The 25,436-nt window shown below is 55.9% G+C and overlaps 2 protein-coding genes across 5 annotated transcripts in view; one reads left to right on the forward strand and one right to left on the reverse strand.

The window, feature by feature from the left end:
• The first annotated feature begins 1,933 nt into the window (after positions 1 to 1,933).
• On the forward strand, positions 1,934 to 19,888 carry KIF7 (kinesin family member 7). Of its 4 annotated transcripts, none has more exons than XM_069466623.1 (19): positions 1,934 to 2,012; positions 3,586 to 3,950; positions 5,510 to 5,710; positions 6,016 to 6,409; positions 6,618 to 7,128; positions 7,638 to 7,754; positions 8,170 to 8,397; positions 9,156 to 9,292; positions 9,751 to 9,866; positions 10,040 to 10,192; positions 12,527 to 12,729; positions 14,141 to 14,338; positions 14,744 to 14,869; positions 15,031 to 15,207; positions 16,176 to 16,391; positions 17,481 to 17,687; positions 18,414 to 18,612; positions 18,700 to 18,846; positions 19,063 to 19,888. In XM_069466623.1, exons 2-19 carry the CDS (start codon positions 3,623 to 3,625, stop codon positions 19,428 to 19,430), a joined length of 4,026 nt encoding a protein of 1,341 aa, XP_069322724.1. In that variant the 5' UTR covers positions 1,934 to 2,012; positions 3,586 to 3,622; the 3' UTR covers positions 19,431 to 19,888. The 4 variants fall into 4 exon arrangements, with proteins under 4 accessions (XP_069322724.1, XP_069322723.1, XP_069322720.1 ...); XM_069466622.1 differs by lacking the exon at positions 1,934 to 2,012 and adding an exon at positions 2,301 to 2,466; XM_069466619.1 differs by lacking the exon at positions 1,934 to 2,012 and having other exon boundaries at positions 3,446 to 3,950.
• Positions 19,889 to 20,761: 873 nt separating this feature from the next.
• Positions 20,762 to 25,436, reverse strand: part of TICRR (TOPBP1 interacting checkpoint and replication regulator) — a 42,410-nt gene continuing 37,735 nt past the window's right edge. The window contains exons 20-22 of the mRNA XM_069466507.1: positions 21,990 to 24,162; positions 21,717 to 21,842; positions 20,762 to 20,874 (exon numbers count right to left, since the gene is read on the reverse strand). Of these exons, the coding sequence (XP_069322608.1) occupies positions 20,762 to 20,874; positions 21,717 to 21,842; positions 21,990 to 24,162 (2,412 nt within the window). The remainder of the gene's footprint in view (positions 20,875 to 21,716; positions 21,843 to 21,989; positions 24,163 to 25,436) is intronic.

Consider the following 25,436-nt stretch of genomic DNA (forward strand, 5'->3'; position numbering starts at 1 on the left):
TACTGGGCTCAAGTGATCATCCTGCCTTGGCCTCCCAGAGTGCTAGAATTACAGATGTGAACTGCCATGCCCAACCTATGATTTTCTTCTAATACTTTCATAGTTTTGTCTTTTACCCTGAGTTATTTTTTTTAATGTATGGTTTAAGTAGGAATCCATTTTTTTCTTCCATATGAATAATTGATTGTCCTATACATTTCCCAGTGGCTTGGATTTTTAGTTTCTTCTTAATTGAATTGTATACTGCAGGAAATTTAATAGCTCTCTTGAAAGTCAGCTGGAAGCTTCTGATTTATAGATGTCTGATAACAGAATGATGTTTTCTTGTATCTATTTAGATGCAAGAAAGGGACCAAGGGATCAGGTTCTGTCTGATGGGTTGAATAGCCTTGCTTTCCCCCATAGATCTGCACTCTCAGCTCTGTAATAGATCCAGTTTCCAAATGTGTTCTACTTGTCTATTCCTATGGCATCAACACACTGTCTGAATTACAATAGTTTCAAATACGTTTTCATATCTGCTTGGGCAGTCCGTCCAAACGGTCCTTCTGCAGGAGTGTCTTTGCAACTTCTGGTGCTTTGCTTTTTCACATAAGTAATAAAATCAGCTTGTCAAATTCTACAAAAGGAATTTCTACAGACTCAATTTGTCAATTAACTATAATTGTTCTTTGCTCTTTTGATGCTCAAACTGTCACGAGTTGGCTGGTGGGAACCCCTTTAAGTTGGGGCTTTTGTCTTTTCGGGCCTATAAAACACATTGTAAAAGCATCTGAATTTTCTGGTCACAAAAAAAATTATTCCAGTTTTTGACCTATATGCAATCATCTAGTTTTAGCGGGGAATACTGATAAAGACCAAAATTTGGACACTACTACAGACATGCACACGAGAATTCCATGTCGGTATTGGTGATACATGGAAAAACATTGCACAACCACTCGTAAGAGCTAGAAAACAGATACTTCTTTCTAAAGTCATGAATTCACATTGATAGCAGCCTGTAGGGCTCCTAGGTAAAGATCGCTTGATCCAAAGAGCTTGCCACATGACACAATCCTCTCTTCTTCCTCTGGAAGTTTTATGTCTGAAGATGATGGCAGAGAGGAGAATTGGAAAAGCCAGGCCCTTGGTAATGTCACTTATTTAACCTGTCCTGGAGCCCTCCCCCTCTGTGTCTCACTGTTAGCCCTGTTAGCAGAGATAGCAAATGGCCTTATTGTTCAAGCCACTTCAAGTCGTGGTTTCTGTTACTTGAGGCCGAGGGTTTCTTAGTTAAGCTTTATCTGAAGGAAGAGATGTGGCCTTTAATTATGTTGCTTGTGTATTACAGGTAATCTATATACCTCATACATTAAATTTCACTACTCTATGAGTTCAGTTTTTCTAATGACAGTTTAGGTGACAAACATGTTTCCAGATTTAATAAAAATTCACTCATGCATGGTGCTCCCAATGTAAACAATGCATCAGAGGTCTCAGGTGGAGACACCATCTCCTTCAGGCCGCACGTGGACAACCCCGTATCTCCTCTCCTGCCTCTCCTGGTGCCAAGCTTCCCTCGACAAGACTGTAAGATACAACCCAATTTCAGAAATGCCAAACTGTGAGAAAACGAGTCTTAAAACTTAAAGCATTTTTTCAATGTGGGGAGATGAAAGTTTCTGCCGGCTTTTTTGTGCAGGGGGCGTGGCTTGGGACTGGGAGTAGAAAATCGAGATGGGTGAAGAAGGGACTCGGAGCTGAGGACAGGGTTGCCTGGCGTCCGGTTTGGAGACGCCTTCTAGAAAATAAGCAGATGCCACCCTGAGGACACGCGTTCCAGCTCCAGACCCAGGCCCCGCCCCCGTCTGCGGGCGGACTCCCGGCGCCGCCCGGCTCGCGCCTCCGCCCCCAGCGCCCGGGCGGGCCGAGCGGCGGGTGAGCGGAGGGATGGTCTGGGGGCGGGGGTCCCGGTGACGGCATCGGAGCGCGCCGCGCTGGGGCCCGGGACTGCGCTCGCACCCAGGCAGGTGGGTGGGGGCCCGGGACGCGGCGGCTGGGGGCAGGCGCGCGCTCGCTCCCTCCCGGCGCAGGCCTGGGCCTGGTGGCCCCCGGCGCCCGCACGCCTGGGGAGTCCTGACCCGGCGGGAGGAGCCGGCTCGCCTTGCTCCCCAGCCTCCCGGAGGCCCCTCCGCGACGGGCCGGCGCCCCCTTCCCCACCGCTGGGGCGGAGGCCGGCTTCCCGGCCTGGCCAGGAGGGGCGAGCGCCCACGCTGCGAGGCTCGGTCCCCGCTGGTAATCACTGCCTCGAACTTTCCGGGAGCTCTCGTCCCGCACTCGCCGCCTCCGGCCCGGGATCCCCTCCCCGCGGCGCCTCTCGGGGCCCGGAAAGCCCTCGGGGTGGAGGGTGCGCGAAGGGCCCCGCAGAGCGGTGGGCCCGGGCCCGGGCGCCCAGCTGGGCTGAATGATTGAGGGAACGAACAGGTGCGTGCTCCGAGGGAGGTTAAACGGCAAATGATGAGGTGCTGGGCTTGGAGGTTGGGGCGAGGAACGCGGTAAGAGGACGGAGGATGGGGAAGGCCCCTTGGATGAAGAGTATCCCTATTTACTGGGCAGCATCGGACTTGTGCAGGGCGCTGGTGATACAGGGCGAAAGGGACAAAGAGGGCCGCTGCCTTCCAGCTCCTGGTCCAGAAGGTGGAGGCAGACAGCGGGTAACCTGGCAGTTGCACCGGAGTGGTCAGAGGCGGCTGGGGGCGGCACCGGGGATTGTGCGCGTCGTGGTGGGGCACAGAGCAGATGAGGGTCCCTGGTTCCCTGAAGAAGGTGGGTCCAGCCTAAGCCCAGAGAGGCGAGGAGGCGTTGGTGACACCGAGCTGTTGCAGGCAGAGAGGTGAGGAAAGGTCTGGGGTACAGAGGTGAGCAGGCTTGTCTTTTCCTGTTGAGGTTTTGAATCCCAAGGGCAATGGGGAAACTTTTTGAGGGGAGCATTTAAGCAGGGGAGTGACACGACTTCCTTTACGTTTTTGAAAGATGCCCCTGGCTGCCCTGTGGGAGGGGGCGGGGAGACTGGGGGGGGAGGGGAAGGCCAGGATCAGGGCCTTGGCTGCAGGATGGGGAGCAGCGGGTGATTCTGAGAGATATTTAGGAGAAGGAGTTGGCAGGATTTGGCGGTGGGAGCTTGGCCTTGAAGGATCTGCTGACTTTTTTGACGAAGGTGAGGCAGGGAGTGGCAATTAACCAGTGGGCGTTAGGAAAGGAGTGCCCTGGTGTGGCGTGGTGCTGTGTGTTCTTCTAGGAGACGGGGGCACAGGGGCAGGGTGCAGCTGGGACACCAAAGCCCCTGGGTACTGAGGGGAGGAGGCAGGGCCTTATTTGGCCGATGATGGAGCCATGAAGTGTTACCGTGGAGGAGTATATATAGCATGGCCCTTGCAGTGTTTGGGCACCAGGGTGGGCGCAGAGGTCGTTCTGAATGTTGCCACCCTCCCCCCAGTCCTTCAAGGTCAGGAGCTGCAGGATCTGGCTCCAGGTGACCTGCAGGGTGAGTCTGGGCCCTGGAGGGCAGGTGCTGATGACAGGGGCTTCTCCCTCTCTCCACAGGGCCGGAGCAGTGCTCCCTCAGCAGTGCTCCCTCAGCATGGGGCTGGAGGCCCAGAGGCTGCCAGGGGCGGAGGAGGCCCCTGTGAGAGTGGCCCTGCGAGTCCGCCCACTGCTGCCCAAGGAGCTGCTGCATGGGCATCAGAGCTGCCTGCAGGTGGAGCCGGAGCAGGGCCGGGTCACCCTGGGCCGCGACCGCCACTTTGGCTTCCATGTGGTGCTGGCCGAGAACACTGGGCAGGAAGCCGTGTACCAGGCCTGTGTACAGCCCCTCCTCGAGGCTTTCTTTGAGGGCTTCAATGCCACTGTCTTTGCCTACGGTCAGACGGGCTCCGGGAAGACGTACACCATGGGGGAGGCCAGTGTGGGTGAGTGACGCTGCTTGTGGTCTGGTGCCCACTTTGAGGGGCCTCTGTGTCTTCCTCTTGCTGCCAGTCCCTGTTGAAGGTGGGGACGCTGGGGGAGGGAGAGTAGATTTCCCAGACAGATCTGCAGTCCAGTGGGGGACAAGCCACATCGGTGGGCTGGGCAGGGCAGGGCAGGAAGGGTTGCTGGAGGTGAGTGGCCTTCAACTGCATAGAGATGGGGCCGTTCTGCCTGGCTCTGGGGACCTTAGGGGAGGAAGGGCATGGGAAGGTGGCGTGTCTCTGGAGGTTGTCAGGATGGCTACCGAGGGTCACGAATCTGTGTTCTGATTGGAGCAGCTGGCAATGGGGAGTGTTTGTTCCAGAAGCAGCTTGGGCTTCTGCATAGCAGGGTTGCAGGCTGGTTTGGTGAAGCTCTGGGGCAGAGTCTTCCGAAAGATGCCTGGGGCCAACTGAAGGAACAGCCCCCTTTTAAGTAATATGAACGCCCTTCTCCCAGGCTACCGCCCTGTCCCCTTCCAGCTGCTACAACAGAATTCCATAGATTGGGTGCCTTATAAACAAAAATTGATTTCTCACAGTCTGGAGCCCAGGAAGTCCAAGATCAAGGCACCAGCAGATTCAAGGGCCTGTTTCCTCACAGACAGCCTCCTTCTCTCTCGAAACACACATGGGAGAGAGAAGGGGTGTCTCCTGGGTCTCTTTTATAAGGACACAGTTCCCATTCATGAGGGCTCCACCCCCGCGACGTAATCATCTCCCCAAGGCCCCACTTCCATCACAATGGGGTGAGGATTTCAGTACTTGAATTTGGGAGAGACATAAACATAGTTACAGAAGCATACTTGTCTAGAAAATTAGGAAAATACAGAAAAACACATGCACGAAATAAAACTTACTTGATAATTGCCTTTCAGAAATCACTTACCCCATTGGCATTCCAGTTTGTGAAAATTATTATACTTTAAAAAAATGAGATTATATTATACTCATTCTTTTGTATTCTATTTTCTTAACAATATGTCATGAACATTTCTATCATTAAATATTCTTCAATCTAATATTTTATGGCAGCCTGGCATTGCATTGTGAATATAGAGCAGTTTATTGAACCAGAGCTGTCAGGTCTTAGCTCGGACACTTAGGCTGCTCGCATTTTTTTGAAGCCATGAGAAGAGTGCTCTCCTGCACAGCCTCTGGTTACTTCCTCGGGACGAATTTAAGAGGCCCTGTAGATAACTGAGCGTGGGCCATGATGATGAATCCCCGTCCTAGGCAGTCGTCAGGCCAAGAGCGTCTGCTGGTTGTTGGAATGTAGTGAGGGGCACTTACGTCGTGCAGGGGTTGAATGTCCCCTGAGAGTCGCTTCCGACTGTTACATTCTGGAATTCCGCCTGACCACCCTGGAGCATGGCCTGGCCCAGGCTGCCCATCCCTTCCTGGCCTCTGCTGCTGCTTCCCCATCCCGGAGCTCCATCCTCCAGCTTTGGTAGGGGCCCAGGGGCCTTGGGCCACATCCAGCTGAAGGCATGGCGGCAGGAGGCCCTGCGGTGTCTCCCCAGCCTCCCTCCACGAGGATGAGCAGGGCATCATCCCGAGGGCCATGGCCGAGGCCTTCAAGCTCATTGATGAGAACGACCTGCTCGACTGTCTGGTGCACGTGTCCTACCTGGAAGTGTACAAGGAGGAGTTCCGAGACCTGCTTGAGGTGGGCACCGCCAGCCGTGACATCCAGCTTCGCGAAGATGAGCGTGGGAATGTTGGTGAGGAACTCGGGTTCTCCCCTGACAGATCGGCATCCGGCTTGGGGAGGCTTCACCTGCTCTATGGGGGTGGCCTGCCTGTCTGAGAGGGGCGCTCCTCGTGGCAGTGCCGAGCCCGAGAAGGTCTTGCTTTAGCTTCCCCTGTCCCCACTGAGTTCAGTACGGACTTCTGTACCCAGAGGGAGAGGCACAGCAGGGGAGGGGCACCTGGGTGAGCAACAGCCGGTGGAGAGCTCGTGCTGCGCGCTGCCCTCCTGGCCGGTCAGTCCGGGCTGCCAGGGGCTCACAGCCTCCCGTGCCCGCAGTGCTGTGTGGGGTAAAGGAGGTGGACGTGGAGGGCCTGGACGAGGTGCTGAGCGTCCTGGAGATGGGCAACGCAGCGCGCCACACGGGGGCCACGCACCTCAACCGCCTGTCCAGCCGCTCGCATACGGTCTTCACCGTGACCCTGGAGCAGCGAGGGCGTGCCCCCAGCCGCCTGCCGCGCCCCGCCGCGGGCCAGCTGCTCGTCTCCAAGTTCCACTTCGTGGACCTGGCGGGCTCAGAGAGGGTGCTCAAGACGGGCAGCACGGGCGAGCGGCTCAAGGAGAGCATCCAGATCAACAGCAGCCTCCTGGCGCTGGGCAACGTCATCAGCGCCCTGGGGGACCCCCAGCGCCGAGGCAGCCACATCCCCTACCGCGACTCCAAGATCACCCGGTGAGCCACCCCTTGTCTCCTATCTGGCCTGGGGTGGGGGTTTAAGCCCCTGAGTTGGGGGTGGGAACCTCTCCGACTCCAGGCCACACCGCCCTCGCGGTCCGAGCCCCCCCCCCCCCCCCCGCAGGGGCCACGCGGAGGAGCCGTGCGGGGTCTGGCTGGCTGACCCCGCGCATTGGGGCCCCTGACACCTGGCCCTCGCGCGCAGGATCCTCAAGGACTCGCTGGGCGGGAACGCCAAGACGGTGATGATCGCCTGCGTCAGCCCCTCCTCCTCCGACTTCGACGAGACCCTCAACACCCTCAACTACGCCAGCCGCGCCCAGAACATCCGCAACCGCGCCACGGTCAACTGGCGGCCCGAGGCCGAGCGGGCGCCCGACGAGGCGGCGGCCGGCACACGGGGGCCCCCGCGCCACCGCTCCGAGACGCGCATCATCCACCGCGGCCGGCGCGCCCCGGGCGGCGCTGTCTCGGCCGCCGCGCGCCTGGGCGCCGAGTGCGCGCGCTACCGGGCCTGCACCGACGCCGCCTACAGCCTCCTGCGCGAGCTGCAGGCCGAGCCCGGGCTGCCGGGCAACGCCGCCCGCAGGGTGCGCGACTGGCTGTGCGCCGTCGAGGGCGAGCGCAGCGCCCTGAGCTCCGCCTCCGGGCCCGACAGTGGCATCGAGAGCGCCTCCGCCGAGGACCAGGCGGCGCAGGAGCCTGGCAGGAGAAAGGTGGCCAAGGGCCGGGTGTGTTCCGGGGAGGGGGCAAGGAAGGAGGGAAAGAAGAGGGTCTTCAGTCAGCCAGCTGTGCCCCTGCACCCTGTCCATTAGCAGGAGCCCACCCTGGCTGACTCTTAGGGGCTCCATCTGTAAAACATAGGTATAACCTTAGCACTTATCTCCTGGGGACGTTGTAGGGCTGAAGGTGTAACAAGTGCCTGGCGTGCTGGTGAGGGCTAAGTTGTTCCTCTAATAATAATAGTGGTTATGTCATTACTAATAAAAGTATGATTAATGATTACAAGAGATGGCCCAAATAGCTTGTAGGGGGACTTCAGGCCAGGCGGGGTCTGGGGTGCCCTCCCCTCCAGTGGGTCTGGAGCCCCGCGTTGCAGGCAGGGCTTGGACAGCGTAGGTAGGAAGCAGACCTAGATGAGCCGATGGCAGAGCGCAGAAAGGGCCTGGGTGTCCCAGCTCACCCTGCCAACCCGGCCCCTGAAGCCTCTCTGCCTGCCCCATAGGAAGACGAGGGGGCGCAGCAGCTGCTGAGCCTGCAGAGCCAGGTGGCCCGGCTGGAGGAGGAGAATCGCGACTTCCTGGCTGCGCTGGAGGACGCCATGGAGCAGTATAAACTGCAGGTGGGGCCGTCCCTTCCACAGTGCCGGAGGGCTTCCCAGAGGAGGAAGCAGGGGAAGTTGGATCGGAGTTTCTCAGGATGAGAGCGAGTTAGCCAGCCTGGGGATACAGGGGGTGCGAGCATGAGCAAAAGTATGGAGGTGAGCAACAGAACGGTGCGGGTGGGTGCGCGGGACCGCCAGCAGGACAGCTTTGCTGGGTGGCGGTGAACATGGGTGGGAGAGTGGGCTGGAGGGGCAGCAGCGTGGGACCTTGGAGCCAGGTGTAACCAGGTTGGCATTGCGCCTGGCGCCCTCTGGTGGCAGTGGTTGGAGGTGGCAGGCTGGCATGGTGGGAGCCTGATGAGGTAGTGACAGGGTCAGAGCATCCGTGTCCCCAAAATCCATGCCCCCTCAGCATCTGGCCCCTGTCTTGCAGAGTGACCGGCTGCGGGAGCAGCAGGAGGAGATGGTGGAGCTGCGGCTGCGGCTAGAGCTGGTGCGGCCTGGCTGGGGACCCCCAGGGCTCCTGCAGGGCCTGTCCCCTGGGTCCTTCATACCTCGGCCTCACACAGCCCCCCTGGGGGGTGCCCACGCCCATGTCCTGGGCATGGTGCCTCCTGCCTGCCTCCCTGGGGATGAAGGTGGCCCCGAGCAGTGGGGAGAGGTGAGGAGGGGTGAGGCTGGGTGTCTGCTGGGCCTCGTTAGACTGGTCAGGCCGGGGCAGGAGCAGGGTGGTGAGGGACACATGCCCCTCTCCATGCTTCATGGGTGGGCGATGTGAGGTGCTGCTTTCAGTGTTCCTAGGGGAAGGGACTCAGAAGGGTCCAGTGCCACTGGGCATCCCTGGGAGAGGTGGAGATTGCTTGGAGTGCGGTCACAGAGGGGCTTCTGGCTTCCGGCACCAGATAGAAAGCTTTCACACCTCTGCAGACAGAGAGCTCATCACCTCCGAGGCCAGCCCCTCTGCCTTTGGGTGGCTGTCTTTGCAAGTTCACTTTTACATGAGCTGTGGTCTCCTGCTTCTAGTTCTGCCACTCGCAGCCTTTTGGGCAAAGGCTACTCCTGCTATGCCTGAAAGCTCTGGGTCACCTAAGCTCTAAAAGCCCTTGGCAGAAGTCTGTTGTGCACCCTGCACTCTGGCAGGGTACTGCTGGTGAGACAGGACTTGGGTGCAGATGACCCCTGCACAAGATGGAAAGAGAAGATTGTCACCTGAGGAGTACCAGGCACCATGGGAGCAGGAGCAGGGTGGGGTGGGGGGCAGAAGCTCTTGCTCCAGCTTGAGATTAAAAAGGCTTCCTGGAGGTGTCGTTTGAGCTGGGTCCTGAAGGCACGGCTGGGCTTGAGGCAGAGACGTGAGGAGGGCAGGCAGGGCATGCTGCGGAGCAGAGACTTGGGTTGGGAAACGGCTCACTCCCCTAGCAGGTGACAAATGGCAGGGAGGCTGGAGCTGAGTTGCTGGCTAAGGTGGACAGGCTGGAAAGTGGCTCTTCAGCTGCCTCAGCAGAGGACGATGAGGAGGAGGAGGAGCTGCCCAGACAGAGCTTGCACCTGCGCAGGTGAGTGGGACCCGCTGCCTGACCTGACCAGGGGCCACTCTGGGCCTGGGGCTGGGCTGGAGCAGAATGAAGATCCCACTGTCTCCTCCCCCGACAGCAGTGGGGGAACCGTCTCAGGTCTCAGGGTGCCCTCACCTACATTGCCCCGGCCAGTTCTTGGGGAGAGGACAGGGGCTGTGGGCTCTGAACCGAGGTCTCACTGGAGTGGGTTGAAACAGGGAGGCCAGGCCTCCTGGTTCTCAGCCTCCAAGGCGGCCCTTGGTGCCCCAGCTGTCCCAGCTGTCCTGTACCTCCTAAGCTCTGCCCCTGGACTCTGATTGGCTGGACTTACATCCCAGGTTACATTGACTCTGGAAGATGGAAGGCGCGGTGGCCTCTCTTCCTCCCTCCAGGGCTGGGAGGTGGCCGGGCTGGGGCAGGGACTGGGGAGGAGTGCAGACTCCTGCTCTGCCCTCCAGAAATGGAATCAGCAGCTGGAGCCAGAGGGTGGGGGCCCGCCCAGGGAGTCCGCCAGACAGGAAGGGCCCGGAGCTTCACCTTGAAGAGCTGGATACGGCTATCCTGGGGCCCAGAGGTAAGCAGGATGGGGGGCAGAGGGGGCCCCCTCACCCCTTCCCCTCTATGGTCCTGGGCCGGCCACCCTGGGCCAGTCCCCTCACCATCCCTGGCAGGCCCTGCCCTGGCCATGCCCCTGCCCTCCATTCCTCTATCTCCCCGACCCCAGACTTGACAGTCTGCCCGTTGCAGTGGCTGGTGGGGGCAAGGCCCCGGTTCAGACCCGCCAGGCGCCCGCTGCCGCGGCCTCGGAGTGGCGGCTGGCCCAGGCCCAGCAGAAGATCCGGGAGCTGGCCATCAACATCCGCATGAAGGAGGAGCTCATTGGCGAGCTGGTCCGCACAGGTGAGGCCGCGCATTGCGGTGGGCCTCCCACCTGGGGGGCTCTCACTGATTTCTTCTCCCACACTGTCTTAGAGAGGGTTCAGCAACGTGGTGGTTAGAAGCAGGGACAGATGGCCTACGTGTCACACCCAGCCCAGCCTCTTCCAGCTGTGGGACCTTGAGCAAGCAGCATGACCCCTCCAGCCCTCAGTGCGCTCGTTTCCAAAATGGGGCTAGTCATCGTGCCGGCTTCACAGGGGTGTCGTGAGGTGAAATGCGCTCATTTAGGCAGTGCTGGGAATAGTGCACAGGGTGTCTTATTTATCAAGTGGCTGTTGCGTCTCAGGCATCATGCCGGGCACAGGTCTCTTGGTCCCGGGAGCACGAGGGGAGTGTGCCCAAGTTATGCTGCGCCTACTACTGGTGATATGAGTAAAGGACCAGGGGATGATTTCAGGTGGTGACCAGTTGAGCCTTTGTAACAGTTGTGAATTTATTTATTATAGAATCCATTATGAAAATTTTCAAAGCCACATATAAGAAGAGAGACTAGTACAGTGGTCCCCAGCTAGCCACCATCCAGACTAAGCAGCTATCAAGATTTCTCCACATTTGTTTCTCCTCTCCCTTTTTTCTTGGCTGAAATGTTTTAAAGCAGATCCCAGACATCATGTCTTTCATCCTTATACTGTCCAGGGTGCCTCTCTAAAGATGCGGATGTTTTCACCGAACCGCGATGCTGTTCGCACATGTCACAAAGCTGATGGGCTCTGAGTGCCCAGGGTGAGCTGGTGCCCTGGTCGGTCAGCAGTGTCTGTCCGCACCTGTTGCTTGCACCAGGCCCAGACATGCTCCATACACATACAGTTGTCCCTTGGCATCCAGGGGGGATCGGTTCCAGGGACCCTCTGCGGACACCAGAATCCTGTATGCTCATGGTCCCTGGTATTTTTTTTTTTTTTTTTTTTGAGACAGAGTCTCACTTTGTTGCCCAGGCTACAGTGAGTGCCATGGCGTCAGCTTAGCTCACGGCAACCTCAGACTCCTCGGCTTAAGCGATCCTACTGCCTCAGCTTCCTGAGTAGCTGGGACCACAGGCATGCGCCACTATGCCCGGCTAATTTTTCTATATATATTTTTAGTTGTCCGTATAATTTCTTTCTATTTTTAGTAGAGACGGGGTCTCGCTCTTGCTCAGGCTGGTCTCAAACTCCTGACCTAGAGCGATCCACCCGCCTCGGCCTCCCAGAGTGCTAGGATTACAGGCGCGAGCCACCGCGCCCGGCCGGTCCCTGGTATTAAATGGTGTAGTGTTTGCACATAACCTACGCACATCCTTCCGGATATTTTCAGTCATCTCTAGACCACTTATAATGCTTGATACAACATAAATGCTATATAAACCATTGTTAATCTATATTGTTTATGGAATAATGATGAGAAAAAAGTCCATACATGTTTGATACAGACATAACCATCCATTTTTTTTTGTTCAAATATTTTCCATCCGACTGGTTGAACCCACAGATGCAGCACTCTCAGCCATGGAGGGCTGACCACATTGGCTTCTGCAGTCTGAGGTCTCCCTTCTGTCACCTCTTCACAGTCATCCTTACAATGTTCCAAACCCCAAATATTTTGAGTTTGTCTCCTTGTTTTCTTGTGGTGTCATTTAACTTGTTCCTCTGTCCTCCAGATTTCTTGCAAGTGAAAGTTAGATCTAGATGCTTAATTATATGCAGGTTCAAGTTATGTATTTATTTTAGCATGTATTAGGTAAAAATAAAACTACTTAGGCCGGGCGCGGTGGCTCACGCCTGTAATCCTAGCACTCTGGGAGGCCGAGGTGGGCGGATCGTTTGAGCTCAGGAGTTCGAGACCAGCCTGAGCAAGAGCGAGACCCCATCTCTACTAAAAATAGAAAGAAATTATATGGACAGCTAAAAATATATATAGAAAAAATTAGCCGGGCATGGTGGTGCATGCCTGTAGTCCCAGCTACTCGGGAGGCTGAGACAGGAGGATCGCTTGAGCTCAGGTGTTTGAGGTTGCTGTGAGCTAGGCTGACGCCACGGCACTCACTCTAGCCTGGGCAACAGAGTGAGATTCTGTCTCAAAAAAAAAAAAAAAAAAAAACTAAATTTGTCATTTCCTTGGGTCACTGCAGTGGATAAGGGTCATTTTGAAAGCGGGTTGGTTTGAAGAAAAATATTTAAGTAAATCATGGTACTGGTGGTACAAAATTTTGGCAAAATCCATGCAGGTGTCCAAGGGCTGGGAAAGCTCCCAGGGGGATGGACAGGTGGCACTCTGGGTGGAGCACAGCCACCTGGGCTGACGGCTGCTTTCTCCCAGGGAAGGCGGCGCAGGCCCTGAACCGCCAGCACAGTCAGCGCATCCGGGAGCTGGAGCAGGAGGCGGAGCGAGTACGGGCCGAGCTGAGCGAAGGCCAGAGGCAGCTGCGGGAGCTGGAGGGCAGGGAGCCCCAGGACGCCGGGGAGCGGTCTCGGCTCCAGGAGTTCCGTAAGAAGGTTGCTGCAGCCCAGAGCCAGGTACAGGTCAGTGTCGGGGCTCAGGGTGAAGGGTGTGTGGGCGGCTCTGGCTTCCCAGCTGTGGTCCTGGGATCAGGACTCATGGGCTCTGAGGCACATGCTCACCGTGGAAACCTGTGTGTGCTCAGGCCCTTATGCCCCAGCCCTAGCTGGTGGCACTAGCCCCCACTCCACCCTGCCTCCGGGGGTGAGGCTGGCATTGTATAGAAGCTGGGGTTCTCAGCTCAGCTTTAAACACAGCAGAAGCAGGGAGGCGGGTACTGCCTGGTGAGCACCTAGGAGCCCAGTGAGAGGCCGAGGGGTGGGCATCTAAGGAAACCTGCCCTCCCCTCCCTCCGTCCGCCCACCGCCTTCCGGCTTTCCACTCCCTCACCCCTCATCCCGTCCTCCCTTGTCTGTCAGTCCGTGGTCCATCTAACCCATCTGTCTAGCCTTTTATCAGTTGATTGACCGGCTGTCCACTTACCCACGTGTCCATCCCCCTTCTATTCTGTTTTACTGATTCACGTGTTATCTGTTAGTTTGCTAGGGCTGCCATTATAAAGTACCAGAGACCGGATGCCTTAAACAACCGAAGTTTAGTTTCTCACAGTTCTGCAGGCTAGGGGTCCAAGGTCAAGGTGTCCACAGGTCTGGCTTCTCCTGAGGCCTTTCTTCCTGGCTTGTGGATGGCCACCTTCTTGCTGGTCCTCACACGGCCTTTCCTCTGTGCGCTCGCACCCCCAGTGTCCCTTCCTCTTCTTTTAAGGACACCAGTCCCATTGGATTAGGGCTCACCCTGATAGCCTCAGCTAACCTTAATCACCTCTTTACAGACCCTCTCTCCCAATGCAGTCACATTCAGAGGTACTGGGGGTTAGGGCTTCCGTGCAGGAATTTTGGGGTGACATAATTCAGCCCACAACACTGTCCCTTTTTTTTACCTTTATATGATCCCACCCACCTGTCCATCTTTGCAGCTGTCCATCCACTATTCATTCCTTCTTTTCTCAGTTCTGGTGTCCATGAGACAATATAGCAGAATGGCTGAGTGCAGGGCTCTGGAGCCTGACTGCTCAGGTGTGAGTCCTAGCTCAGCCACTTACTGTGTGTCCTTGGTCAAGTTTCCTAACCTCTCTGTGCCTTAGTTTTCTAATCTGTTAAGTAGGAATAATGATAATTACACTTTTTCTTAGGCTTGTGAGAATCATTTAATACATAGCACTTAGTATGGCACCTGATGCATGGTAAATGTCATAGTAGCTACCACTATTAGTATTTTGTTATTATTAGTCTATCATCCACCTACCTGTTTTTGTATCTGTTCCTCTGTCCACTTGTCTGTCCTTGGGTCCTTCCCACCCTTGTTGAGTGCCAGGCACTGTGCCAGGCTCGAGGTGGCCCGTGCATGGCCCAGTGGAGACTGTGTGGGTCCCAGGTGCTGAAGGAAAAGAAGCAGGCGACGGAGCGGCTGGTGTCGCTGTCGGCCCAGAGCGAGAAGCGGCTCCAGGAGCTGGAGAGGAACGTGCAGCTCATGCGGCAGCAGCAGGGGCAGCTGCAGAGGCGGCTTCGGGAGGAAACAGAGCAGAAGCGGCGCCTAGAGACGGAGATGAACAAGCGGCAGCACCGCGTCAAGGTCAGACTCATGGCGGGCGGGGCACCCTCTGCCCAGGCCAGGAGGCCGAGCTAGGAGCTCAGCCTAGGAAGCCCAGGCGGGGTCCTCCCGTCACAGCCATGTGGTCTTAGAAAACATGTCACTTAGCCTCTCTGAGTTTGTTTTTTCCACCCGAGAATGGAGTGTTATTGGAAACTCAAGGCTAAGGTGAAACATCAGTGAGATGAAGTATATAGGTGACTGGTATCTCGTAGGGACAAGATAAGTATCTGCATATGTTTCCTGGTCCCCAGATAGACGTGGGGGGACCATCCGCAGGGCTGTCTTGGGAGTGGGTGGACCCTCCTGCGGGCTTTGGGATCACTGGCCGGCTCTGGTAAGATGCTGGCACCATAAACAGCCGCGCTCACAAGCTTCCTCACCCAGGAGCTGGAGCTGAAGCACGAACAGCAGCAAAAGATCCTAAAAATCAAGACGGAAGAGATCGCAGCGTTCCAGAGGAAGCGGCGCAGCGGCAGCAACGGCTCTGTGGTCAGCCTGGAGCAGCAGCAGGTGAGACTGGGCTGCGCCCGCACCTCCAAGAGCTCCTGTAGCCTGGCTGGGCTGCCCTGGCCACTTGCCCGAGTCCCCTGGGGGCTGGCTGGTGGGTGGACCTCGGGTGGCAGCTCACCCAGCCATAGGTGGGCACTGAGTGGCCTCCCCACTTTCCTCAGAAGATCGAGGAGCAGAAGAAGTGGCTGGACCAGGAGATGGAGAAGGTGCTGCAGCAGCGGCGGGCGCTGGAGGAGCTGGGGGAGGAGCTGCACAAGCGGGAGGCCATCCTGGCCAAGAAGGAGGCCCTGATGCAGGAGAAGACGGGGCTGGAGAGCAAGCGCCTGCGGTCCAGCCAGGTGAGGCTCTAATAGGTGATGTCCCTGCCAGGTGAGATCTAGACAGGTGAGGTTCTTCTAGATGATGTCTGTGCCAGGTGAGTTCCAGAAAGGTGAAGCTCTGTCCTACTGGGTTATATCCTGTGGATCCTCAAGATCTCTAGGCTTTAGGATGTTTATGACACAGGTACTGATGTGTGGGTAGAGGAATCCCTTCCTACAATTCATTTCACTCATTAACCAGCTGCCTGGGGCCTGTGGGGGAAGAACGAGGAAGAGCAGGTATAGGAAGGCCATATGGCCAAATAGAAAGCGACTTCTGCACCTGCCATTGTCACTCATCACTCCCTCTTGAGTAGGAAGGTCAGCTCCTGGGCCACAGTTTCCTCTTCCGTCAAATGTTGCCATGGTGATTAGGGTTGGGGGCTGTCAAACAGAAACGCAGAGCCTGTTCCAGTAGAGGTGCTGGCTAGATTCCCAAGGGGTTCCAGACCCAGAGGCCAAGACCCTGTTCTTGCCATCACGGAGCACTCTGAAGTCCAAGAGGGATGAGGGAGCTGCCAGGTGGTCCCTAACCTCCCTTGGCCCTTAGAGCCCTTTCTCTTCATTCAGCTCTGGGAAAGCCAGGTGCTGGCCACTGATTTCCCATAATTCCTGTCACTTTCCAGTTGGTCGTCTCAGCGATAGGCCACCCCCACCCCCTTTGCCCATGTCATCCCTTCCTGCCAGGAGGGCCTCTTCCCTCTGCTTGTGCGGATCCCCTCTGGGCCATCTCTGGGGCTTTTGGCCCCGACTCCCTGAGTTTCTGTGAACTAAGACTCGGGCCTCCTGCTGGGCAGAACATATAGATTATAGGTTTCCCAAGGGGAGAACCCACGTCCTCCTTAGCATCGTCCTCCTTAGCATCGAGTGACCAGGCTGGCCCTTTCTGTCAGGACTGTGAGGGTGGCACCTGCTCCTTGCCTAATCCCTGGTGGTGCTGTCCCCAGGCCCTCAACGAGGACATCGTACGAGTGTCCAGCCGGCTGGAGCACCTGGAGAAGGAGCTCTCTGAGAAGAGCGGGCAGCTGCGGCAGGGCAGTGCCCAGAGCCAGCAGCAGATCCGCGGGGAGATCGACAGCCTGCGCCAGGAGAAGGACTCGCTGCTGAAGCAGCGCCTGGAGATCGACAGCAAGCTGAAGCAGGGCAGCCTGCTGTCACCTGAGGTGCGTCCTGTGGGTGGCCCAGCAGCTCGGCCCTTCCCCTTGGCTCTCTGCTCCCGTGGTCCAGCTGTGCGGCCTGCCTCAGCCCCCGGCTCTGGCCCCGTGTGGGTGCTGCCTTGCTGCTTGTGCACAAGTTGGGCTGTGTGTTAGGCCCTGCAAGGTGGGGCAGGGGCTGGCAAGGGCTGGCCTGGCCCTTCTGCCCACTGCTTTAGCCCCCTTGTCTGGGACACAGGGGCCCAGCCACGTGACCTCCCAGGTCCCTTCCAGCCGGAACTGTACTCCTTCAGTTGCGTGCTGTGTTAGAACACGTGCTTGAGCATCTCAGCTCCCCGCGGGGGCTTGAGTGTCGGGCGTGTGTTCAGCCCACCTCGGCCGCATGCTTGTGTTCCCTGAGCAGAGAGGAGTCCTACGTGAATAGTCATGCGCTGCGTGCCAAAGTTTCAGTAAATGAGGGACCACATATATGATGGTGGTCCCATAAGATACTCTATTTTCACTGTCCCTTTGCTATGTTTAGATATGTTTATATACACGCCTTTGTGTTACAGTTGCCTGCAGTATCCAGCACAGTAACGCGCTGTCCAGGTTTGTAGCCTCGGAGCGATGGGCTAGCCCAGATAATCTCGGTGTGTAGTGGGCTACACCACCTAGGTCTGTGCAAGTACACGCTAGGATTTGCACAAAATGGCGAAACTGCCTAATGATGCGTTTCTCAGAGTGTATTCCCCTTGTTGAGTGACGCATGACTGTATAAACTTACCCAGAAGACTGTATGGTGCCTCTGTGGCAATCCCAACCAGGCCTTTGGGTCCACATCAGGTATTCAGAGCTTCCTGAGTACAGATCACTCAGAAGGGTGTGCACTTGAGCAAGCAGCCTCTGGGCCGTGCCCTACCCTCTCCCCTGGTCAAGGCTGTGACAGTGAGCAGGGGGCACCCCTCTCTTGATGTGCTGACTCTGCTCTCAGGATGAGGGGACATTAAGGCTAAGTGTTGACTGTCACGTGTCTGCCCAGGACTTTGGTGTTCAGAGGGTGCTCTGAGGCGTAGGAAGCCTGGTACACCCCCTCCATATGTGCCCCTGTCCCTGCAGGAGGAGCGGACACTGTTCCAGTTGGATGAGGCCATCGAGGCCCTAGATGCTGCCATCGAGTACAAGAACGAAGCCATCACATGCCGCCAGCGGGTGCTTCGGGCCTCAGCCTCATTGCTGTCCCAGTGCGAGATGAACCTCATGGCCAAGCTCAGCTACCTCTCGTCCTCGGAGACCAGAGCCTTACTCTGCAAATATTTTGACAAGGTGGGTCACCGGCCCACGCACCCCCTGCCTCCTCCTTCTACAACTCATGTGGGGATGTCAGATGGCAGCTTCTCAGCGAATGTCCCATTTCCTCCCAGATAGGGGAACAGAATCAGGACCAGCTTGTCTCTGGGGCTCCCGAGCATCTCCTGACTCTCCTCTGTAAAGCCTGTTTCACTTGGTGAAACTAGACACAGTCTTCTCCACCCCTTCTTCTGGTCTGATTGGCTAAGTTCAGGGTGGCCCTTGGCTAGATCAGTGGTTCTCAACAGGTGGGACATTTGGCCATGTCCAAATGGAGATACTTTTGGTTTTCAATGGTGGGGGTAGAGGCCAGCGATGCTACTGAACATCCTGCAACGCACAGGACAGGCCGCCACAACCAAGAATTATCCGGCCTGAAATGTCCATAGCGCTGAGGTTGGCCCAGATGAAATTGCACAGCCCGAGGCTCTGCCCAGCAGCTCAGTGGGGTGGGGCTAGGAAAGGGTTTGCGGCAGAGATGGCAGGTAAGTTCCATCTCGAGAGCCAGCTCTGATCGTTTGCAAAAGATCACTTGGAACACTGCTGAGGCGGCATCTGAGGCCAAGTCTTAGCTCAGCAGGAAAGACCCCGGTGATCTCTTAGTGACATGGCACCACAGTGGCAAGTCTGTCAATATTTGCTGTCCCTGGTTGAAGATGACCTGGGCGGAAGGGGGCTGAGCCTGGCTGGGTCTCGGGACAGGTGGTGACGCTCCGAGAGGAGCAGCATCAGCAGCAGATCGCCTTCTCGGAGCTGGAGATGCAGCTGGAGGAGCAGCAGAGGCTGGTGTACTGGCTGGAGGTGGCCCTGGAGCGGCAGCGCCTGGAGATGGACCGCCAGCTGACCCTGCAGCAGAAGGAGCACGAGCAGAACATCCAGCTGCTCCTCCAGCAGAGTCGCGGTGAGGCAGCCCTGGCCCACGGCTCACAGGCCCCGCTGCCCGCCCTGCCCGCAGCCCCTCACCCCTCTTCTCCGCCTTTCTCTCTAGACCACCTCGGGGAGGGGCTGGCGGACAGCAAGAGACAATATGAGGCCCGGATTCAAGCTCTGGAGAAGGAACTGGGCCGCCACATGTGGATAAACCAGGAACTAAAGCAGAAGCTCAGCGGTGTGACTGCTGCAGGCCAGAGCAGGGGTAATTTTTACCTGCTGTCTTCGTGCCTTTCCAGTCCTGCTTGCTCTGAAGTCAGGCTTATTCCTTTGTTCTGAGGAAAGCTTAGAAACCACCCTCACTTGGGCTTAGAGGCTTATTTCACAGGTTGCTTACTGTGCTGGGGCATTGGGAAGCTAGGACTTTGGGAAGGTGTTGCCACCTCCATTTCCGACAAGGATGTGTCATTCTCTGTGACAGGTGGAGAGAAGAGGAGCCTGTGCCTCGAGAGCAGACAAGCCCCTGGGAGTGAAGAGGAGTCGCACCCAGTGCCCGAGCTTCTCTGGCTGTCCCCCCTCGCTGAGGGGGCCCCCCGCACCCGGGAGGAGATGCGGGACTTGGTTCACGCACCATTACCTGTGACCTGGAAACGCTCGAGCCTGAGTGGCGAAGACCAGGGCTCCCCCGAGGAGCTGAGGCAGCGGGAGGCGGCTGAGCCCCTGCCGGGGCGGGTGCTGCCTGCAGGCGAGGCGGGCCTGCCCTGGAACTTTGGGCCTCTGCCCAAGCCCCGGCGGGAGCTACGAAGAACCAGCCCAGGGATGATTGACGTCCGGAGAAACCCCCTGTAGGCCCTTGGAGCAGACCCCTGCCTTGGAGGGAGACTCCGATCCTGCTGAAAGGTGCAGTTGCTTGTTTTGCTTCTGTGAAGGACAGTCTTTACCTCGCACCCTAAACACGGGTCTTCAGCTTCACGCTAAGTGGAGCCAACAAATTTGGGCCACAGTCCAATAGAACTGGACTTTCATTTTAAACAATAATATGCAAATTCCTACCGCTCACTTCTTTAAGCTGTACTACCTGATTGCCACCTTTTGGCTTGTGCAAGAGTTTCAGGACAATTCTGGTCTCAGGCATAAATGTGTGCCCACAGTTCTGGGGTTCAGCCAAGTCTTGTCACAAAATGGTCAGTGGCAACAGGGTTGTGGTTTCAATGGTCTTATGTGTAAAGGGGGAACTGGGAAACTTCTTAGCACATTTGTATAATCTTAAAAAAACATTTAATAATAAACAATAATCTCTCAAGGGAGAAATAGGAGTTTCCACTTAGAGTTTGGTTTATAAGACAATAGGAGGAATCAGATCTGGGAACACAATAGGCTTGAACCCTTTTGTGAGAACGTCCCGAGCCAGTGCTGTCCGCCAGGCCAAGGCCCAGCTGCTCTGTGGGGTGCTCCAGGTGGGCACCAGGAGCCAGCTCTCCCCACGAATGGGCAAGGCCTGTGCCATGAACTGGCCGACTCTCGGGGCAGACCTTGAAATGTGGCTGCTCCAGAAAACACTAGAGCTGGGCCACAGTCACTGAGGCTCAGGCTGGAACACGGAACGAACGGGCTGAATGCTGAGTCGCCAGAGACGATTTTATTGTTACACAGGGAATGCAAAAAATTGCTGCCGCCCACTGCAGCCTTCAGTCTCATGTACAGGGCTTCACAGTTTACAAAACACTGCCCACGTTGTAGTGTTCCAGCCTTACAGCAGCCCCTCGAGGGACCCCCAAGGCAGGGCCCCTTTCTCCATTTTCACAAGCAAGGCACAGAGCGGCCCTCCAACCTGCCACGGTCACCGGTCACGGCTGGGGTGGGGCTGGAATGGGATTCTAGTGTTGCAATTCCTTGTCTGGTTTCCTGACCCCCAGGGCTGCCTGAGTTACGGCACCAGCTTCACTGCCCTCCGCCCCACCTCCCCATGGCAAGGGGCAGGGCCTGGGGTGGACGGACTCCATGAAGGGAATTAGAGGCCCTAAGGCATCTAGTGGGGATCTGAAAGCCAACCACGGTAGAAGAGGCTTGAGACCAGGCCCCCAATTTATTTATGCCCATGGGGTCCTGTGACGTCACCTTCCTCTTTTGAGCTCGGTCGTGTTTGTAGTTGTAAGTCCTCCAACCGGGTTCCATCCTGACTAGCTGATGAGCTTCTTCCGTGAGTAAGTTCTGCTGATGGGGCGTCTCCTGGAGAGTGCTCGGCTGAAAGGAGAATCTTCTGTGGCGGAGGGAAATACATCCCTCTCCTCATCTAGAAAAAGGCAGAGACAGACTCAGCGTGCAGGAAATAACCGAGCACTGAACAAAAGAACATGGGCTTAAACTGCAGAGGGTTACACACAAAAACAGACTTAAGAAAAAAAGCGCGGCTTGGTGGTTCTCTCGTCCTGCAGCAGTGTTACCCACACTTCTTACAAGGCCCCCTGCCCTCAACAGTTACGCCCGAGCTGACAGGAAGCAACTGTAAAAATGCAAAGTACCTGTGCTTTGAATTCCCCCAGTCTGACACACTGTACATTCTCTCAGCTCTGTGGGGTTATGCTATTTTGCATGATTTCATCCTAGTTTTGAGGGACGAGAACCACCTCCTACATCCCTTTCAGTTCCAGCAGTGCGGTTAGCAGGCCAGATCCTGTTCTTTCAGATGGCGTCATGGGAGTCTTGGAGTCTGAAGGCAGGTCGCCACTACAGTCACCATGCCGCATGTACAGAAAACACGAGGAACCCGCTGCGGGGACCTGGCTCAAACACGCTGTCACTCGTGCTGCTCAGAACACCTTCCCGTGCAGGTTCTGCGTGAGCAGCTCATTGCAGTGTGCCCGCCGTTGTCACCATCTTCAGGAAGACCGAATATTTTAAGATTTTCTAGTAGGGTTTGGAGGGGGTTTCTGTTCAGATTTATAGTTTGCACGCTCCACAGATGTGGAGTTTCTCTGGGAAGGACACATGACACTGCAGGCACAAAAGCCTCTATCCCATACTTGGCTTTCCCAAGCCGCCTCCAAAATCGAGTTGCCTGGCAACCCTGCATGAACTTAAGAGAGTCACCCACAGGACAGGAGCTTGATCCTGGACTTCGAGCAGACAAATTACCTCTGTGGTCTCTGCACTGAGAGGAAGGTGTCCTCCCCTGGAACAGCAGTGGAGACTGGGTCAGAGCCTGGAGACCACTGGCAGAGAGGCAGCTCCGCGGGGCACAGCTGGGAGGTGGGGTGGAGCCTAAAGAGATCCCACAGGGTCAGTGCAGCCCCACAGAGCCCCCAGCGAGGAAGCCCAGGCCTTCCCAAGAAGCAACTGCAAATGCCTCCTCCCCAAATACCCTGCCCAACAGAAACCATGGCAAGTGGGTTTCAAAGACAAACTCACCAGAAACAAACACCTCATCGTCTCCTATGGAGGGGAGCTGTTGCATACTTGAACTTGGAGACCTCTCTTCACTCTTACTAACTTCTGAGTCTTCTCTCAGGTTGTCACACACTCTTTTGGCTCCAAACTCAGCCTCTTCCTTGGCAGACAGGCGTCTCTTCCTGGAACTCAACCCGAACTTCCCCCATGAGGTGGCTTCCTCAGCCTTAGGCACACAGTTCCTGGGGGGCGATTGGTCTGGCAGCCGACACACCCCCTCGAGCTCGAAATCCTCCAAGATGGGAGCCTTGTGGATGCTGACTTCAAGGCCCCGCTCGTTTCCCTCGGGATCCAGCAACCACAGGCTCCCAGAAAGGTCTGTACTGACCTCGCCTCTTCCAGCAGAGGGGCCGGCACTGCAGTCCACCGCCCTCTTCCTCCTGGGCCAGTCTTTAATTGTGTCAGGAGTCATCTTCCCACTGTGCTTGGGGGATGGTGTCCAAGGAACCCCAACATCTGTCTGAAAGGGAGAGGGGGTACTAGAGGGGCAGCGGGTGGGGGTACAGGACTGGCAGATGTAGGTTTGCCCCCCACTCTTGCCAGGCGTGCTGTGGGAGGGGCGGAGGCAGGGGGGTGACACGTAGGTGGGTTCGGGTTTGCCTGAGGCCCTGCTGCCCCTGGGCATGCCGAGACCCGGGCAGAAGCTCTCCTCTCCCAGACAGCTTTCCTCCTTTCTTAGGCACTCGGCTTCTAACAAAGAGCTGGGGTCTATCTTTTTAATCCGAAGCTTGGGAAGGCCAGAAGCTTGCATCTCCAGCTCAACTTCGTAGGTCTGTAAGCTGGCAGGGGCTTTGGAATGCCACGCTGGTGCCTGTGGGTTCTCCGGCTGTGTTGCAGCCCAGCGCTGCCTTCTGTCCGCAGTACAGCACAGGTCGTAGGAGGGTGTCAGAGGAGAGCCGGGCCCAGAGGATGGAGGAGACGGAGGAATCCCAGCATGAGACAGAGAAGGCTTCTCATCGGCAACCACTGTCCTTAGCCCCTCACCTTCTTCCCCTGGTGAGATGTTACCTTGCAAGTTATCACTGCCATTTTGTTCAGCTTCATCGAGGAGAGTGAGATACTCTGTGTCACTTGTAATGAGCAAAGGAGAGGACACATGCCAGTCATTCCCAAAACCAGTGCCTGGGTGGCTCCGTTTTTCAAGAGGAGACCGAGGAGACAGGCTTACCACCCCCTTCTGGTCCTTTCTAGAGTCTGTGGTGGAGACGGGGCTGTCAGTTGCGCCAAGCCCAGGAGCAGCAGAGGTGTCAGGCTGGCGCTCCAGGAAGCTCCTCTCAGGATTAGAGATCTTTCTACACCGTTTGCTAGTTTTGGAAGGGGGTGGTGGGGGGACCGTATCAGATGTAGCTATCTGTGAGATTGTGGGGGGAGATGAGGGAACAGGACAGGAGCGAGATGTGGTTACACTGGATGATATCCGCGGCTCTTTCCAATCTAGTTCTCCAGGGGGAGAAGACTCTAGCAAAGATTTCCTAAAGGGACTCTTGGAAATATCACATAAAGGAGGGGTATGTAGTTTCTTTGGAGTAATAGGTGGGGAAGAAATCACCGGTGTATTCCCTGGTCTCTTTGGGGTTTTGACAGCTTCGTTCCTTACTGTCTGGGCTGGTGCCTCTGCCTCAGAAGCTCCAGGCACATGAGGCTTCTGGCGTTTTTGATTCTGAGGTGTTTCCGGGAAGGCTGCTGCTCTCGGAGGTGTTCTGAGAGAGTGGCTGCCGGGAGTCAGACACTCATGCTTCAGCCGGGCAGTCGATGGCACTGGGGATGCCGGACAGGAGGAGCTATCTAGACCGGAACTCATTGAATGCGGCCAAGTACAACTCAGCAAACGCCCAGGCGGCTGAGCACCTTGCCTTTTGGGGGTTCCTGGTATCTTTGTTTCAAGAGAGGCACCTTCTTCTGCCTGGGAGCACCCTTTCTGAGGAGTGATTTTTGAACCCAATGGTGAGTCACAGCCATGGAAGGAGGAGTTTTTTAAGGACTCTTTAAAAATTGCCTGCTTTGCAGGTGTCATTTCTGCAGGGGATTTTTGCAGCCTTTCTGGAGTGTACGATGGAGTTTGTGGTGTACGAGGGAACCTTCTTGGTGTAATTTTAGGAAAGGTTGGAGATTTCTGGTAACTCTTCTTGGGAGTCTGAAAAGAAAAATGTTTATTTCTGTGTTTGAATATTATAAGCCATATTCTCTGGAAAGCATTTTAGTAATCTCTAAGACAAATAGAAAAGCAAATGGGAGATTTATAGTGAGCCAAAGGAATTATCTAAAGTTGTAAATTGCAAATAGGGATCCATTTCCCTCTCTATAACATGACTAAGATTTTACTTGTCTACTTTTTCTAGGACCAAACACTGTATCCAATTTTAGTTTGTTCCCCTAAGAACAAATAATTTTAATAACTTTCATACTACAACTAAACCACGCTTTGCCTCTAACTGAATCATTCTACCACCTGCAGCTATCTACCAGGTCTTCCCTCTCTTCAAACCAGACAGCTGCTTCCGACCTTCGCCCAACACAACCTCCAGCAGCCACCTCATCTGCTGTTCACCTTCACTCAGCATGTGCTTACTAAACACCTACTGTGTGCCAGGCACAGTGTATAGGGGGTGCTATATGCAGATGGAACATACAGATACATAAAGCACAGCAACAAAGATTATGTCTCAGAAAAGATGCTCCCCAACAAAAAATTTCCCTTCCTTCTTGCAAAAGTGTAGTCAAAAACTCCAACAGGTAAGAAGTCAAACGCCTATCTTTTCTACAACCTTACTTGATTGTGTCAAAAGGGAATCTAGCTGGCATTTCATGTTCAGCAGAGTACAGACAGGTGTGGCTGACACAATGACAGGGACATGCAAAGGGCATTATGGAACACAAAGGAGGGCTGCCTGGCCCAGCTAGCGAGAAGGTTGGAAGGACTAGTGAGTCAGGTCTTCAGGAATGGCTGTCAGCAGGGGAAGGCAAAGGATGGAAAAGTGGGGGAGAGGGGACTTTAGGTATAGAAAACAATATGAGCAAAGCCACGAAAGTGAAAACGAGCAGTCCTGTGCAGGAGAATGTGCGGCCTGAGGTTGCTGGGAAAGTGGAGTGTGAAGAGGGCAGGGGTGAGGGCTGAGGCCAGCCAGGCCTGCAGGGACCAGACCATGGAGGACTTGGCCTGCCTGGGGGAGGAGAGCGACCTTGGTTGTGTAGATCTGTAGTTTTCAAACCCTTCTCAGAGCTCTGTGTCCTCCCCAAGCTCTAAGCAATTTACTGGGTTTCCAAATACAGATTATTACTTTTGAACACAAAGCTTCCATGTTAGGAAACTTAGAAAACCTTGCTTTAGCAGAGGGTGTCTATAGAGCTTTAAGCAAAGTCAGATGAATGTTTCAGAAAGAACACTTTGACTTCTGGCTTGAGGATGGA

The sequence above is a fragment of the Eulemur rufifrons genome, chromosome 3 (genome assembly GCF_041146395.1).
Source record: "Eulemur rufifrons isolate Redbay chromosome 3, OSU_ERuf_1, whole genome shotgun sequence".
Lineage (NCBI taxonomy): Eukaryota > Metazoa > Chordata > Mammalia > Primates > Lemuridae > Eulemur > Eulemur rufifrons.

Bases quoted from the DNA above. Each gene is read 5' to 3' on its own strand.
- KIF7 (XM_069466619.1), top strand. From the start codon at position 3,458: ATGTTGCCACCCTCCCCCCAGTCCTTCAAGGTCAGGAGCTGCAGGATC. The intron at 5,711-6,015 runs GTGAGGAACTCG...CCGTGCCCGCAG, and splicing joins AGATGAGCGTGGGAATGTTG to TGCTGTGTGGGGTAAAGGAG. The intron at 12,730-14,140 runs GTCAGTGTCGGG...TGTGGGTCCCAG, and splicing joins CAGCCCAGAGCCAGGTACAG to GTGCTGAAGGAAAAGAAGCA.